This window comes from Carlito syrichta, unplaced genomic scaffold (assembly GCF_000164805.1).
Source record: "Carlito syrichta isolate Samal-C Ts95f unplaced genomic scaffold, Tarsius_syrichta-2.0.1 Scaffold302911, whole genome shotgun sequence".
NCBI classification, from domain to species: Eukaryota; Metazoa; Chordata; class Mammalia; order Primates; family Tarsiidae; genus Carlito; species Carlito syrichta.
The window spans coordinates 624,662-642,124 of NW_007247007.1; the positions used below are offsets into that span (position 1 = coordinate 624,662).

Genomic DNA, 17,463 nt, shown 5'->3' on the forward strand with positions numbered 1-17,463 from the left:
GAGTTGGATTCTCACTCTGTTGCCCAGGCTAGAATGCAGTGGCATGCTCACAGCCACTAGTGTTGACCTGCTGAGCTCAGGCAATCCTTCCACCTCAGCCTTCCAAGTAGCTGGAACTATAGGTGCATGCTACCATGCCCAGCTAATTTTTGATTAGAGACAAGATCTTGTCAAATTGCCTGGGCTGGTCTTGAACCCGTGGACTCAGGCAATTCTCTTGCCTCTGCCTCCCAAAGTGCTGGGATTACAGGTGTGAGCCACCATGCCCGGCTTTATTTATTTATTTAAACATTTTGTAGAGATGGGGTCTCGCAGTGTCACCCAGGCTGGTCTTGAACTCCTGGTCTCAAGCTATCCTCATGCCTCAGCCTCCCAAAGCACTGAGATTACAGATGTGAGCCACCATGCCTGGCCCTATAAAACATCTTATAATATTCTATTTCAAGCTGATAACAACTTAACCATGATACAAACTACGGTTTTACTCCACATTCCACATTTTATGTTTTTGATGCAACAATTTACATCTCTTTAAATAATTTTTTATCATTTATCAACTTATTGTAGCTATAGTTGTTTTTAATATTTTCTTCTTTTAACCTTCATACTAGCAATATAATTAATTTACACACCATTACAATATTAGAGTATTTTGAATTTGACAATGTACTTTTACCCATGAGTTTTATACTTTTGTATGTTTTGGTGTTACCAATTAGTGTTCTTTTTCATCTTCTTAAAAAACTCCCTTTAGCATTTCTTGTAAGGCAGGTCTAGTGGTGATAAACTCCCTCAGCTTTTGTTTGTCTGAGAAAGTCTTTATTTCCCCTTCTTTTTTTTTGAGTCAGAGTCTCACTCTGTTGCTCTGTCACCTAGGCTGGAGTGCAATGGCATGCTCACGGCTACCGCAGCCTCGACCTGCTGGGCTCAGGTGATACTTCTGTCTCAGCCTTCCAAGTAGCTGGAACTACAGGCATGTGCCACCAAGCCTGGCTAATTTTTTGATTTATTGTAGAGATGAGTTCTTGCCAAGTTGCCCAGGCTGGTCTTGAACCCATGGGCTCAGACAATCCTCTTGCCCCCACCCCCCAAAGTGCTGGGATTGCAGGTGTGATCCACCAAGTCCAGCGCTCCCCTTCATTTTTTAAAAGATGAGATTGCTGGATGTTTTAGTGTTTTTCTTTCAGGATTTTGATTCTATTATTCCATTCTCTTCTGGCCTCCAAGTTTTCTGCTTCAAAATTTGCTGAAATTCTTATAGACATTCTCTTGTACATACCAAGTCAACTTTTCCTTTCTGCTTTTAAAATTCTCTCTTTTAGCTGGGCTCAGTGGTTCATGCCTGTAATCCTAGCACTTTGGGAGACTGAAGAGGGAGGACTGCTTGAGCCTAGGAGTTCAAGAGTAGCCTGGGCAGCATAGTGAGGCCTTGTCTCTACAAAATAAAAAATGAAAAAAATGAGCCAAGCATGGTGGTATGCACCAGCTACTTGGGAGGCTGAGGTGAAAGGATTGCCTGAGCCCAGGAGTTTGAGACTGTGATCATGTCGTTGCACTCCAGCCTGGGCAACAGAGTGAGACCCTGACTAAAAAAAAAAAAATTATCCCTTTCTCCTTTTCATCATTTTAGTCAGAATGTATCTCAGTGTGGATTTCTTTGGACTCATCCTATCTGATATCCTGTTTATTTAAGTTTAGAATCTTCTCCAGCTGGAAGCTATTGTTGTTCTGGGAGCACAAGCCCACCACAGAGATTTCTGAAATAGGAGAGCCAGCCGCTGTCAAAAAGACCCCGATAACAATTTCCAAGACCGTATAAATAGTATGCTACCACTCATATCATTTTTGGGGGGTTTTTTTTTTGGTTTGTTTGTTTTGTTTTTGAGTTGGAGTCTCACTCTGTCTCCCAGGCTGAAGTGCAGTGGCACACTCATGGCCACCCCAGTGTCGACCAGCTGGGCTCCTGCAATCCTTCCACCTCAGCCTTCCAAGTAGCTGGAACTACAGGTGTGTGCTACCATGCCCAGCTAATTTTTTGATTTGTAGTAGACATGAGGTCTTACCAGGTTGCCCAGGCTAGTCTTGAACCCGCGGGCTCAAGCAATTCTACTCGCCTCGGCCTCCCAAAGTGCTGGGATTATAGGCTGAGCTACCGAGTACGGCCTATGATTTTTTTTTTTTAGGGGATGGGGAACAGGGATTGGGGGCGAACATATGCCAAAATTCATCTTTGCTTGTATGGTTGGACACATAAGAAACTAACTTAAACATTAGTTCCCTGCATGCCAGGCAGGAGAAAATGAACGAACAGGGACAGGGATGGAAGGGAGGTATGTTGTTGTTTGTCTGTTTATTTGTTTTGAGTTGGAGTCTCACTCTGTCGCCCAGGCTGGAGTGCAGTGGCACACTCATGGCCACCCCTGCATTGACCTGCTGGGCTCTGGCTATTCTTCTGCCTCAGTCTTCCAAGTAGCCAAAACTATAGGCGTGCGCTACCACGCCCGGCTAATTTTTGATTTATTGTAGAGATGAGGTCTCTCCAAGTTGCCTGGGCTGGTCTCGAACTCACGGCCTTAGGCAATCCACTCGCCTTGGCCTTCCAAGGTGCTGGGATTACAGGCTGAGCTACTGAGCCTGGCTGAGTTTTTTAACTATGTAATTTTTTGTACTTTTGATTTCTGAACTTAAACACAAAACAAAAAGCCAACCTATTCTTCTCAGCCTGCATGCATGCCACATTTAGGGGGCGGTTTTAATATTTTGAGGTAATATTTAAGTGAGGGCACAGCTTCTTTGTCACCCCAGAAAAACAGTTCATGTTCTGGAAACCTGGATAAACAGCACAGTCTACAGACAGGAAGTGATGGGAAAATGAGTTGGCGTCTGTGTAGGTCCATCAATTAAAACACAATTCCCCCTTAATGGGGCAGGGAAAGACCCCAGTGAGCCAAGTGTCACACAACTTACCACCCTCTCCCTTGGAATACAGAAAAGCAGTTAGTGGGGATGCCACCATTTCTGTGTAAATGCAGATTTCATCATTTGAGTACTGTGGCTTTCTGTTTTTTCAGCTGTTAATTCCACCAGCTTCCCTTGCCTCTCCCTTCCTTGGAGATCAACCCTTTATCAAGCAACCTGGGCATCCCTACCCTTGCCTCCTTGCTGAACCTGTTTCGTTAATTGCCTGTGATTAATTCCAGCTTGTCCCGTATCAATTTCTAACCCACATGCAAGGTGGCTAGCCCAAGGTGTCTGCTCCTGAGTTGCTTATATACCCCCACCCTTTTCCTGCAACCTCCAGGCTTGGACCTGAAGGTACCTGTTGCAGGTCAGGGCACTGAGTAGCCACAGCCAGCGGTAGGCTGCCCTTCCCTGTCTCTTTACTCACCCTGGGCTTTGAGCAGTTTGTCCAGTCATCTTGGATCTGTCTGGTCCCTCCTTTGAGGCCAAAGCCTCCTTCCTAGAATCTTCTTTTTTTTGAGTTGGAGTCTCACTCTGTCACTCAGGCTGGAGTGCAGTGGCTTGCTCATGGCCACCCCAGTGTTGACCTGCTGGGCTCCAGTGATCCTTCCGCCTCAGCCTTCCAAGTAGCTGGAACTACAGGCGCATGCTACCATGCCTGGCTAATTCTTGATTTATTGTAGAGACGAGGTCTCGCCAAGTTGCCTAGGTGGGTATCGAACCCGTGGGGTCAGGCAATCCACTTGCCTCGGCCTCCCAAAGTGCTGGGATTACAGGCTGAGCCACCAAGCCCGGCCTTCCTAGAATCTTCTATCTCCTCTTTACTCAAAGCTGAGGTTATCTGCTCCCTAATCCAGACAAGCACTTCAGGTGTTAATTTTTGTCTCTCCTGGACATCTGAGAAAAAGAGCCGGGTCCCCTTCCAAGAACAGAAATTCAGAGTCCCTGGAGAGTCTAGAACCCATAACACCAACCGTCACTCTATGAGCTGCTAAAAGCTAGCTTCTCCACCCATGGCAGCATAGACATACAACAGAGCTAAGTAGGCAGGCTGCAAACAGAAGGTGGGTCTGGCCTTGGTTTGGACCTTCGAGTTTATGGGACCTCTTGCCAGGAAGAGGAAGACTGATATAGACTTGCAAAGGGGGTTCTTGGTGCTAGCTTGTTTCCCTTTGGCTGAAGTTCCCATACCAGGGTACAGTTGAGGCCTCTATGAAAGCATTTTCATGTGTGAGGAAATCTGTCAGGCATTGGGGGTGGGGTGGGAGGAGTGGCTGCCAGCTTCCTGGTCTTTGTGACTCTGGCACAAAGTTGTCAGAGAACAGCCTCTTGCAGACATGGTTCCTCTTCAGTGGTTGCATCTCCCAGGGAGGGACTCGGCACTCCTTCCTGAATTTCTTTCCAATCCCACTCCTAGTCCAACTTTCCAGATCCCAAGAGGAGACAGAAGAGCCCTTCTCTTTCTGAGCTCATGTTCCAGTCTCCTGACATCTGATCAACACTGTTTCTTCCTAAAGCTGCAGAAACTCTTCTTCTTTCAAATTCTCTCCCAAATAATTCCCTGGGCAACATTTCTATAACAACCACTTTTTCATGAAGCATCATCAGGGGCTGGGCACGGTGGCTCATGCCTGGAATCCCAGCACTTTGGGAGGCTGAGGTGAGAGGATGGCCTGAGCCCAGGGTTTGAGACTAGTCTGGGCAACTGGGTGAGATCTCATCTCTACAATAAATAAAAAAATTAGCTGAGCATGGTGGCACGTGCCTGTAGTTCCAGCTACTTGGAAGGCTGAGGTGGGTCGCCTGAGCCCAGCAGATTGAAGCTGCAGTGACCATGAGTGTGCCAGTGCACTCCAGCCTGGGTAACAGCAAGACTCTGACTCAAAAAAAAAAAAAAAATCATCAGGGAAGTTCCCTTCACAGAAGGGAGGAAACTCTCAGTGTTATGGGCTGGTGTGTTGGTGGGATGCACCTTCACAGTAACCCAGTGTTGCTGTGGAAAGATTCCTTTCTCCCCTCTGTCAGCCACCCGCCTGGAGAGAGACAAGGCCTCTACCCCTTCCCTCTTCCCGTGAAGCAACTCTACCCATGATACTCTCTTGCTCAAAATCTTCCTGAAAGGACTCGGAAGATTACGTGGTCTTACTCTTTCTTTTAAGATGACGACACAGACCCCAGAGCCATCACATGATTTTACTGAGGTTGCAAGCCATTTCAGCACTGTAACTGCAGCTGCAGCCAGCCTCCTGGGGTTCTATCCTCTCTACTCCTGGATTCTCCAAAGCTAGCCCTCTCCTGCCTCTCAGTCTGTCTCCTACCATGGTCCTCTGTGCTGTTTAATTACACCATTCACTTTTTTCTCTCCCTCCCTCCCTCCCTTCCTCTCCCTCCCTCTCTCCCTCCCTCTCTCTTTTCCCTCTTCTCCCTCCTCTCCTCCTCTTCCTCCTTCTTCTTCTGACTTGGGATCTCACTTTGTTGCCCAAGCTGGAGTCCTATGGCACAATCATGGCTCACGGCAGCCTTGACCTCTAGGGCTCAGGTGATGCTCCCGCCTCAGCCTTCCCAGTAGCTAGGACTATAGGTGTGTGCTACCATACTTGGCTAATTAAAAAAAAAAAATTTTTTTTTTGTAGAGATGAGGTCTCCCTATGTTGCCTAGGCTAGTCTTGAACTCCTGGGCTCAAGCAGTCTTCCCTCTTTGACTTCCCAAAATGCTGGGATTACAGGTGTGAGCCACTGTCCCCAGCAATTCACTTTTTTTTCTTGAACGTCTTCTTTATTTTCCTACTTCTCCCTTGTTTGGCTCAACCCACATGCCACTTCCTCCCACTTGTCCCATGGAGGGATTCTCCCCCACCCTCTGGGGTTCCTTGGTGCCATATTGCGCCTCTTCTAGGACCTGTACTTTCCAGCTGTAGCTGGTATGAACTATTACTTTATAAGCAGTGACATTCCAAGGCAGGGCCAAGTATATTCACCTCAGTCTCCCCAGAGCCCAGCGCAGCAGCAGACACATATTGCAGGTCTTTTTTTTTTGAGTTAGTCTTACTCTGTTGCCCAGGCTGGAGTGCACTGGCACGCTCCTGGCCACCGTAGCCTCAATCAGCTGGGCTCAGACGATCCTTCTGCCTCAGTCTTCCAAGTAGCTGGAAATCCAGGCACGTACCACCACTCTTGGCTAATCTTTGATTTATTGTAGAGATGAGGTCCCGCCAAGTTGCCCAGGCTGGTCTCAAACCCTTGGGATCAGGCAATTCTCTCACCTCAGCCTCCCAAAGTGCTGGCATTATAGGCGTGAGCCACTGCGCCCAGCCTCTTGTAGGTCTTTATTTGATGCTATCTGAATGCCCACTAATGAATGTGTGACTCATACCAAAACCAGGAACAAGTAAATTTGGAAAGTGTGTCCTGTGGGCCTATTACAGTCTCTAGACCATCACATTTTGGTGTTTCTAATGTGACAGTGTCTACGCTTTTGCCTCAACAGGAGCAGGAGACTAAGAGGAAGACCGCAGGCAGAGGCCTGACCTCAACTCTGGCCGCCTCCATCTAGGACAGGAGCCGGCAAATGTTTTCTGAAAAAGGGCAGAGGGTAAATGTTTTAGATTTCATGGGTCATACAATCTCTGTCACAACGACTCAACTCTGCTGCTGTAACATGAAAGCAACCACACTCTGTCCACAGATGAACGAGGAAGGCAGTTCCAATAAAACTGTACACTACTGGCAGCCGGCTGCCAGACTGAGGGCCTGACTCAGGTGAGGGAACCTGGCCGTGCTGCTTAATCAAAAGTCTCAGTTTCATCATTTGTTTAAAAAGACAAACGCGTAGTCGGGTGTGGTGGTGCATGCCTTTGTTTCCAGCCGCTCGGAAGGCTGAGGCAGAAGGATCGCCGGAGCCCAGCGGGTCGACGCTGGAATGGCCGTGAGCCTGTCGCTGCACTCCAGCCTGGGCGACAGGGTGAGACTCCAACTCAAAAAAAAAAAAAAAATAGATGTATCAGCCAACACTGTAACTGCTCACCATTAATTTTTGGTTTGTTCATAAGAAAATAACGTGGCAAAAGGAAAAAAAAAGTACCATGGTTTGTTATACAAATTGTGATTTGCCGGGCGTAGTGGTTCATGCCTGTAATCCCAGCACTTTGGGAGGCGGAGGCAAGAGGATTGCCTGAGCTCAGGGGTTGGAGATAAGGCTGGGAAACTTGGCGAGACTTCGTCTCTATGATAAATCAAGAAAAATTAGCCAGGGATGGTGGCGCGCACTTGTAGTTCCAACTACTTGGAAGGCTGAGATGGAAGGATCACCTGAGCCCAGTGGGTCGAGGCTGTGGTGGCCGGGAGTGTGCCACTGCACTCCAACCTGGGCAACACAGTGAGACTCCGACTCAAAAAACAAAAAACAAACAAACAAAAAACTGCCCCCCAAACACCTCTTTGTAGCAGCCTTCACAGCTGTACTTTAACATTTAGTATTACATAACATTCTTCTTCCCTGCAAGCCAATAAGCTTCAAGAGACTTTGAGATACACACGAATTATCATGCTGTCTTGTTCTGATGCAGCTAGTTTGAGGTGGGCCTGAGAACTTGCATTTTTAACAAGCACCCTGACCATGCCAATGCCAAGGCTGCTGGTCAGTATCCCACACTTTGAATGTGTAGCTTTCTCGGGCCTCCAGGCCTCTTATTCCCCATCCTTCTCTATCTCCAACATCACCACAAATAATGGACAGGTTTATCAAGGAACTTTTCAAAAATAAACCTTCTCTTGAGGAGCTCAAGAGTCATTGACTAAAAAATTTTTTAAAAATTCATTTAGGTGGAAGATCATAAGCAGATATATTGTTGGGATTTTAAGGGTTCTCTAAGGAACATTTCTTTCCCCGCTCCCAACTTTGGGGACCAACTGAGCTATAATGAGCTACAGACACAGATGAGAGAGAGTGAGAGAGAGAAAGAGAAAGAGAGAGAGAGAGAGAGAGATGAAATTTTAAAAAGTTTTATGATAAAACTGATTGGGGAATGTGGGGATCGCCAAATAGGTTTGCTAATCCACTTTCCATTGGGGTACCCTAACTTCTCACAGCTGCAGGCCTCCTTGCCGAGGAAGGGGTTGCCCCACCGCCTGCCACGTGGACAAGCAGAGAACGGGGGTGCATCCTAAGGATGTCAGTTCGGAGAGGGTGGCTGGGATTCATGTGCTCAGTCCCTTTCTCAGCTTTCCAAGTCAGGCAGGTCACTGCTGTCAAAGGGAGAGGGGGCAAGGGGCAGAAAGAGCAAAAGGCACTCATACGGCCACTCTCACCTAGAGGACCACCCTGACACACAAGAGCATAAGTACAATTGGATCAAGGGCCTTTTTCTTCAAATTGGACAGAGGGACAAATGGCGAGGAATACCTGTGGCTTCTTTATTTGACATTCTGGAAACAGAATTATAACTAGGACTGGGGGTGCCACCTTCAGAGGAGAGTACTTGGGAAATGCTGCAGTGGCATACAGGCAGGGTTGGCTCCAGTTGCAGCACCAGGAAGAGAGGGCAGCTGTGAACCAGAGAGCAAGACTGTTGCCCCATCATCTCTGGGTTGTTTTCTCCTGTCTCCTCTTCCTTCTGCCTTTGCAGTTCCTACCAATGAGTAAAACTTATGGATGTTTTCATTTTGAACGCAAAACAAGCTTGAGATTAGTAGCTATCAATATCAATTCGTAATCATATGGCCCATGACAAAGACTCTCCTTGACCCAACTTCAGCCTCCCCTAAACCTTCTCACCTAGGCCTTGACCTTTGAACTTCTGTGTCCATCTTTGCACCACTCAATTTTAGCAAAAATCCTGCTAAATCACTTTAGTAAGAATCCCCAACCTTAATAATCTGATTACCCTGGCCTGCCTTTGGCAAGAATCCTGTCAAGATGGTTTAGCCAGAATCCACCCGCCCCATGCTTCCTCTTACTAACTGAACTCCTCCTACTCCTGGACTGTAATCTCTCACTTGTCCATGCTCTAATCAGGATTGGGCCCAGTTTTACACTGAGGTCTCTTTTCCCAACTGCATCAGTTCCTGAAGAAAATCTTTTCCCCCCACTGTCCAGCTCTGGTTTGCTGTGACACACACTCCTACCTCAGTATCAAATAAGGCCAATCATTTTGAAACAGCAGAGTTACCAAACCCAAATGGGAGAGGTAATTCGTTGCATCTTCTTCTTATTAATATATATATCTTTTATTGTAGAGACGAGGTCTTGCCAAGTTGCCCAGGTTGGTCTTGAAACCCCTGGGTTCAGGCAATCTTCTCGTCTCAGCCTTCCTAAGTGCTGAGATCACAGGCATGAGCCACCACACCCAGAAATTCACTATTTAATTTTTTTATTTTGATTTTTTTGAGTTGGAGTCTCACTCTTGTCGCCCAGGCTGGAGTACAGTGGTATACTCACAGCCACCACAGCCTTGACCCGCTGGGCATGGGCAACCCTTCCGGCTCAGCCTTTCAAGTAGCTGGAACTACAAATGCACGCCACCATGCCCTGCTAGGTTTTGTGCTTTATTGTAGAGATGAGGTCTCATCAAGTTGCCCAGGCTGGTCTTGAACCCCTGGGCTCAGGCAATCTTCTTGCATCAGCCTCCCAAAGTGCTGGGATTACAGGTATAAGCCACCACACTCGGCTGTGGTGAACCATGACTCTAGCCTGGGCGACAGAGTGAGACCTCTCTTTTACTGAACCTACTACATTGTAATGACCAGTTTGTGCAGCTGGTTCTGTTTAGACACTGCGTTACTGAGGGCAATGGCCACATCTTAGTCACACAGAATCCTAGCACACAGCACAGGTACCCAGTTTGAGGGAAAACACAATAAAAAAAAAAAAAATCTAAAATGAAGGCAGTCTCGTGAGACTGAGATGTTAACCTGTGGGATCAGATGGTAGACAGAATTGAATTACAGGACAGCTGGTGTATGCTAGAGAGTTTCTTGGTGTATAGGTGAAGTGTTCTGGGGAAAACACAATTCTTTAAAGCGGGGAAGAGGGTTGAGGGCAGTAGTTTGAAGTGGTTCAGATCATAGGTGGGGTTTACAGTCTGGCAAACAGGATTTCCTAGTGTACTAATGAAAAGAGGCCTGTAGCATCCATCTCACAGGGCTGCTGGGAAGGATAAATGAAGTCAGACATATAAAGCACTTAGCCAGGCTAGGCATGGTGGCTTACACCTGTAATCCCAGCACTTTGGGGGCCGAGGCAGGAGGATTGCTCAAGCCCAGGAGTTCAAGACCAGCCTGGGCAACATAGCAAGATCTCATCTCTACAAAAAACAAAACAAAACAAAATCAGAAAAATTAGCCGGGCATGGTGGCATGTGCCTACAGTCCCAGTTATTTGGGAGGTTGAGGGGGAAGGATTGCCTGAGCTCAGGAGGTCGAGGCTATGGTGAACCATGACTCTAGCCTGGGCGACAGAGTGAAACTTTAACTAAAAAAAAAAAAAAAAAAATGTGTATATATATATATATATATATATATATATAAATCACTTAGCCGAGCTCAGCCAAGGTTAGTTCTTCCTTCCTTTGGGCTGCAGGACCCAACATCAAATATCACCCCCAACATAGCTCGCAACACTAAGAGTATCCTGGACCCAACATGTTTAATTGCAGGAGCAGAGACAAGGTCGACTCTTGAGAAGAGCCAAACTCCGGTCCCATCTTGGTGTGCTGCACTGCCTCCTTTTTTCACTTCTCTGGACAGCAGTACTTCTGGATTTCTTCCGCAAGCCCCAGGCAGTGCAGAATGCGTTTCTTTTCAGCAGCCAGTTCCTTCTCAGAGAACTGGCCCAAGAGTTTCTGGACGAATATATTTTGATCTTTCAGGAAAATGTTCTTATTCACGCCTACATTTGGCACGTTCTCCAGGGACCCAGATTTGAAATGGAAGCTTAAATATCTGTTTCGTTTTAGACCAGGCCCTTTCTCTTCAATCCATGACAGCGGGCTGCAGAGACAAAAGAATTGTGTTAGAGGTGACACAGGAGCACGAGTGGGTGCTTGCTTTGCACAACTGGCTACCTGCATGGGTCCTCACTGTGCACCTGCTTCCCGAGTGGCTGTAGTTTGCTGTGGTGGCCCGGATGGCATTCCAACTTTGTGGCCAAATAGTCCTTTCATTTTGCCACCAGTGGGGGAATTCATTCAATGACCTCTGTGAAGTCCAGTTTGTTAATCAGGAGTTATTACACTGAGTTGCATGGATTCCTCTAAGGGATCCAACATGGACTACAGACCATCTAAAAACTGTCCGAGGCTGGGTGTAGCTCAGTGTGTGTGTACATTGTCTTGAGGAAGGATTCTTCTTTCTACTGCCATATGGATAATGTACTGATGTCATAACAAGGTTTGAGTGTGTCACATCTCACACATGTGTAGGAGTACCCAATCATCACACTTATGAACCACAAAAGGATCCTAGGAAGAGTTCTTAAGAGTTCTTTCATCAGATTCTCAAATAAGTCTGTGAACCCAAACACATGCCAGAAAATACCCACTACCAGTTTACAAAGCACCTCCATTTCTAGTTTAAATCCACCCCCTCCCTGACTCATGTCATCACGCCTAAAAAACTAAAACCAAACAGGACAGACTCTCCAAAGTCTCTCCCTTTTCTGAGTTGTTTTTTCTCTCTTTACAATGGATAAGAGCTGTGGTATCTGCTTCTGTAAAACAGAGAAACCTTCTCCTAAGGACATTTTTGAACTAAAGTAAGAAGCTTCATTGAATATCATGACAGCAAAAAACCACAAAAATCTATGCTTTTAAATATATTCTGAAAACTACACAGCATTGATTTAAAGAGTTTTTTTTTTAAAGAATCGTAGGGTTCATGTGAGGACTTGTTACATAGGTATATTGCGTAAAGGCAAGGTTTGGGCTCTGACGAGCCTGCCCCCACCCCTACCCTCACCCCCAGTGGTGAGCATGATATCCAATAGGTGATTTAAGGACTTTTTAAGTGGAAAAAAAAAATCCAAAAATTCTTCCACCTAAATAAAATCTTTAGTTTAACACAACCCTGTTAAATATCTGTCTATGTGTATGTAGCATATAAAGCCATGCCATTTAAAAGCACGCGCGCACTAGTTTTGCTCCTTTTTTTTTTTTTTAGAAAGCAGGATTTATTGAGAGGACAGAAAAGCTTCTACAGTGGGAGGGGACCCAAGGGGGTTGCCCCTTTTAAAATGTTTTTATGGCCCTACAGATTCTGCTCTTGTGATTTATCTGCATATCATGTATGATCAAAAAATTTACTTAATATCTTACTGCGTCAGGTATTTAATCTCCTCCCAATTTTTAAATGAATACAGGTGCCCTAAATTCAACATCATAACATACAACTGCAGACACATTTTCCCCTCCTTCTTAGAATAACGTCTCAGGAGGGAGATGACTTGGCGTTGTCCTCTGGCTACTCCTCTTTGCTTTGCTCTGCTTACAGGGATGAGCCAGGGTCAAGGGCAAGGCAATTTTGTTTTCAGTGGGGACGTGGAAGGTGCTGAATCCCGAGGACCTATCAGGGCCCAGGATTGCCTTTCTCCTCTCCCATCTGGTTGCGGAGGTCAAGCCGGGGCAAGCAGGTGAGATTGGCGATGGTGGGAAATGAAGGAAAACACCTTTGCTCTCTTCTGTCTGTTACTTGCTTCTAGAGCGGTGGGCCATAATAGGTCTTAAGATTTGGGTGCAGAATTGCAGGTTTTCCAATCTTAAGTGGCACAAGGATGCCATTAAAGTTATTTTGGGGGATATTATAGGAAGCTCAGGGCTCCTCCAACCCAGGAAAAGGAATTCGCCACTGGGCTAACCTCTCTTAGCAAGACCAACACTGGAATGTAGGGCAAATGCTTAATAGGAAAAGATCTGAAGTGCATTAAGTGGGAGCCACACTACGCCCGCCTGCACACGCAGAAAGCATCACATGATGCTGACAGACTAACATCCTCAGTTTGTGGGCCTGTCTGCTAAAATCTTGGAAAATCAAGCTGCTGCCTAATCATGAGTTTAAATGAGGACATCAGCTGTTGGCACTTTCCTGTCACGTGGATGAAGGAGAGCTGAGGATAGGACTGGCCCACTCATGTCCTACGCTTGGACAACACTTGATTCCAGACATTCCAACCAAACACACAGCGTGAGTTCACAGGCAGCTACTGTCTGTGAAAATCTTCACCTGCAAAAGTCTGCACTCACCAAACTGGACACTGACTGCCTGCAAAAGAGCTACTTGGTGCTATCTTTCTTTAGTAAGTTGCCAGCCACTCCTATATCCCTAGTGTCAGCATCTGTCTGCAAGCACAGTGGAGGTGGCGACCTCCTAACAAGTCCTGAAAAAGAGGTAGGCAGAGCACTGTTTTGGCACCCCTCCTATCAATGGACTTCCACAGGAGAGTTACAACTTGCACCCCTTTTAGACAGTGGATATTCACGCAAGGTTTTGTCTGAAAAGGGGTCCTGATGCCTATTTTTACAAAGTTTGAAGACTTGGTAAAATGGAAAGAATGTGGCTTCCTGGTTAATTCTGGGATGTGGGGCTAATGTTACCTACCTCACTGACATGTGAGTACTCTGATCAGGTCTAGACAGGACCTGGTCTGTTTCCAGGACATTATTTCCCTGTGTCCTTCCTGAGCACTGATGGGAAAAGGCATGCAGCTTGGGGTCTGGAGACAGGCTGCCTGAGCATGAATCTAGGCCATTTGTCCACTCTGTGTCCTTAGGCAAGTGTCTTAACCTCTATGAGCCTCAGTTTCCTAAGTGATAATAATACCTACTTCAGAGAGTTGATACAAAGATTAAATGAGAAAATTCTTGGAAAAGAGCCAGGCCATGTCTGGCACATAGTAAGCACTGAATAAACATTAGCTAATAGCAGTACTTGTACAACAGGGATTCAAGTGATGACTCCTGTCCTTTTTTTTTTTTTGAGTTGGAGTCTCACTCTGTTGCCCAGACTGGAGTGCAGTGGCCACTCCTGGCCACCACAGCCTCGACCTGCTGGGCTCCGGCGTTCCTTCCGCCTCAGCCTTCCAAGTAGACAGAATTACAGGTGCGCGCTACCACGCCTGGCTGATTTTTTGTTTTATTGTAGAGATAAGGTCTTGCTGCCCAGGCGGGTCTTGAACCTGTGGGCTCAGGCAATCCACTCACCTCAGCCTCCCCAAGGCGTGGGATTACAGGCTGAGCCACCGAGCCCGGCTGTCCTTTTATTGGTGACTTTTCAAGATTACACTCCCCCCACCCCTCAACCATTCCCCTGTGGTTCTGCTCGGCCTGCCTTACTGTACCATTGGAAGGTAGCTATAACTTAAGGAAGTGTGCCGCAGACAACTGGCAATGGTTCCTAATGTGTGGTGACAAGCCCTGGAAAGGTGCCTACTTTTAGCTGAAACAGAATCCCACCTACAGATTGAGATAAACTTTAGGAGAGAGACAAGAAGCCAAAAATCACAAAGCATTCTTCCAAGGCACAATCAGAAGCCAGGGCTGCATTCACAGAGGAGATGACTTTTCTTCATCACAGACAGGACACCTACCTTGAGTAGAGACTATCTGCTCTGAAGATCTGCAGCTTAACAAGTTTTTTATGCTGGAAGCTACTAAAATGATTCAGGGGTGCTTCATGATAGCCCATGAATAAAAAATTCATATTCAGGTCAAAGAACTCAGGAAATAGCAGTTAAGTTAGTAAATGAAGTAAAGCTAAGGTGATCCATTCATCAACTAAAATTTTTTGGTTTTCACTCCAATTAAAAAAAAAAAAAAGATGATTAGAAACTCTATTAAAAAGTTGGTCTAACTCCATCTAAAAAATCAATTTCTCTGAGGCTAGTTTTAAAAGCTCACAGTACAGTCTTGCAAATGTTCTGGGATACGATGATGATGATTAAGGCAACTTATTCACTGCTTTGACACTGAATAAAAATAAATTTGAGGTATTACAAATAATCTAATCCACCTAAGAAAATGACACATGTCCTAAATAACAGGGAGTCTTTTCTTTTCTTTTTTTTAGGAGTCTCACTGCTTCCTAGGCTGGAGTGCAGTGGCAGGTTCACGGCCACCGCAGCCTTGACCTGCTGGGCTCAGATGATCCTTCTACTTCAGCCTTCCAAGTAGTTGAAACTACAGGCACATGCCACCACGCCCAGCTAATTTTTTGATTTTTTTTTTTAATTGTAGAAACGAGGTCTTGCCAAGTTGCCCAGGCTGGCTTCGAACGCTTGAGTTCAGGCAATCCTCTCGCCGCTACCTCCCAAAGCACTGGGATTATAGGTGTGAGACACGATGTCCGGCTTAATGTGGAGTCTTGAGTTTGAGGGAATGCAGAATGTCAAGATGTTTTATGTACCTTAATTTACTCATTTGTAAAAATAAGTAATGATAATACATATGTCACAGTGGAGTTGTGAAATTAAAAATGCAATCTGTAATGTAGAAAGTACTATAGGAATTTATTAATTTTATTTTTTTTGAGTTGGAGTCTCACTCCATCGTCTGGGGTAGAGTGCAGTGGCACGCTCTTGGCCACCCCAGCGTTGACCTGCTGGGATCAGGAGATTCTTCCACCTTAGCCTTCCAAGTAGCCGGAACTACAGGCGCACGCTACCATGCCTACCACGCTAATTTTTTGACTTAGTGTAGAGATGAGATCAAGTTGCCCAGGTTGTTCTCGAACCTGTGGACTCAGGCAATCCCCTTACCTCGGCCTCCATGTGCTGGGATTACAGGCTTGAGCCACCATGCCTGGCCTATTATAGGAATTTAAAAAGCTATTACTCTATGGTGTCTGTCATCTGTCCCAACCCTCCATCCGATGCCTCCCCTGTGTGAAAATGAGATTCAGCCTCTGCTTCCTCTGCGTCTTGCTTCTTCACTGATTATTCCTCAAACTTCAAGACTGAGCATGGTGTCCCCTCCTCTGAGAAGCGTGCTTGGACCTCTCCAGGTTCCCCTTCCCTATGCTTCTGCAGCACGGTGAGCTACTATCAGCTCTGATTACAGGAGACTGCAACTGTATGTGGACAGGTCTGACAACGGCTGCAATCCCAACACTCACATAGCCAACAGCAGGGCAGGGGCCACCACTGCCTGCCGACCTCTCCACAAGCAGCACTGCCAAGCTGCAGGCTTTGCCTTCATCTGCTGGGGCTCTGACTTTTCCTAGCAATGTGGAAACTCCTCAAAATGGACGGAGGTTAGGCTTCATTCAGGGACTCAAATGTTTTCCTCTTTTTAATACCCAGTGATCCACTTCTTTTACCACCAGGAGACCCACTTCCTTGGAAACACACATAGAAACATCTGAAGCCCTTCCTGTTCTAAATACTAAATGCAGCACAGATGCTTTTGGAGGAAAATTATGAATCTGCTTTTGTTGAAAAAGACTCGGGATGAGAAGTCAAGAGCTATAACATTTTGGGAACAGTGTGACAGCATGATCTGATGATAAAGATGAAGAACAGAACCCTGAATTGTGCTTACACTGAGGGATGAATATCTGGGCATGTGATAGGCAAGCAGGGTGCAGCGCTCATAGCAGCATCCAGGGATGGGTGTGTGAGTGTTTGCTGCAACACTCTTTCAACTTCTGCGAACGTCTGAAAACTTTCATCATAAAACACTGGAAAAAATTCAAGTCACACAGGTAACTCAGATTCTACCACTACACATGATATTGGTTACTTGAGTAACTTAGGCAACCTGCTTCAATTCTGTAAACTTCTGTTTACTTACTGGCAAACGGGACTATGTTTTTCTACTTTACCTCCCACGGCTGCTGAGAGGATGCAATGAGGCAACATAGGGGAGACCTCAGCACTTTGTCTGCAGAAGCAGCCAGGCCCTCTGCAGTTGAGAGTGAGAGCCTAATCCCTGGGGCTCCTTCTGGATTCACCCTTGTGAACACACGGGGGTATCCTTAAATTTCCTTCTCCTCGTGGCTTCTCATGACTTACCTTTTGTTCTCTGTCTCCAGGCACACTGTCATTTTCATATACTGCTCTTCCTTTCGCTTTTCTAAGGTGGCGGACACAAGAGAAAGCTCCCCAAAGAGGGAGACCAGCCAGGTCAGGCGCGAGATGCCGCTGAATGCAGGGAAGCCGAACCGCTCTTCTTCCAAAGGGCCAGCTGTGGAGAATCACAAATGCCATGGGAACTGGCAGGTGGGCAGGACTCAGGAGGTGACAGGGGAGAAAAAGATGTGGCTGAGTGATCAGAAAAATGAGACCTTGCCTTATGGGGTGAGTGTCCCAGAAGATTAATAATACTGAGGAAAACTAGGGTGGCTAAATTTAAACTCTTGTATAAAAGCATCATCTCTCTTTTTTCTTGTTTTTTAACTTCAGTTTTGTTAGTAAGATAAAACATTCTACTGGAAACAGCAATTGACCCAGCCAAACAGGATAATAAAAGTTTCAGGCTTCTAATATACACACATTATGTTCACATACACAGATATACT

General features: G+C 46.1%; 1 protein-coding gene across 1 annotated transcript in view; it reads right to left on the reverse strand.

Annotated features, from left to right (window-relative positions):
* Nucleotides 1–10,593: 10,593 nt before the first annotated feature.
* BLVRA (biliverdin reductase A) overlaps nt 10,594–17,463 on the reverse strand; it is a 30,716-nt gene continuing 23,846 nt past the window's right edge. The window contains exons 6-7 of the mRNA XM_008057257.2: nt 16,958–17,129; nt 10,594–10,947 (exon numbers count right to left, since the gene is read on the reverse strand). Of these exons, the coding sequence (XP_008055448.1) occupies nt 10,689–10,947; nt 16,958–17,129 (431 nt within the window). The 3' untranslated portion in view covers nt 10,594–10,688. The remainder of the gene's footprint in view (nt 10,948–16,957; nt 17,130–17,463) is intronic.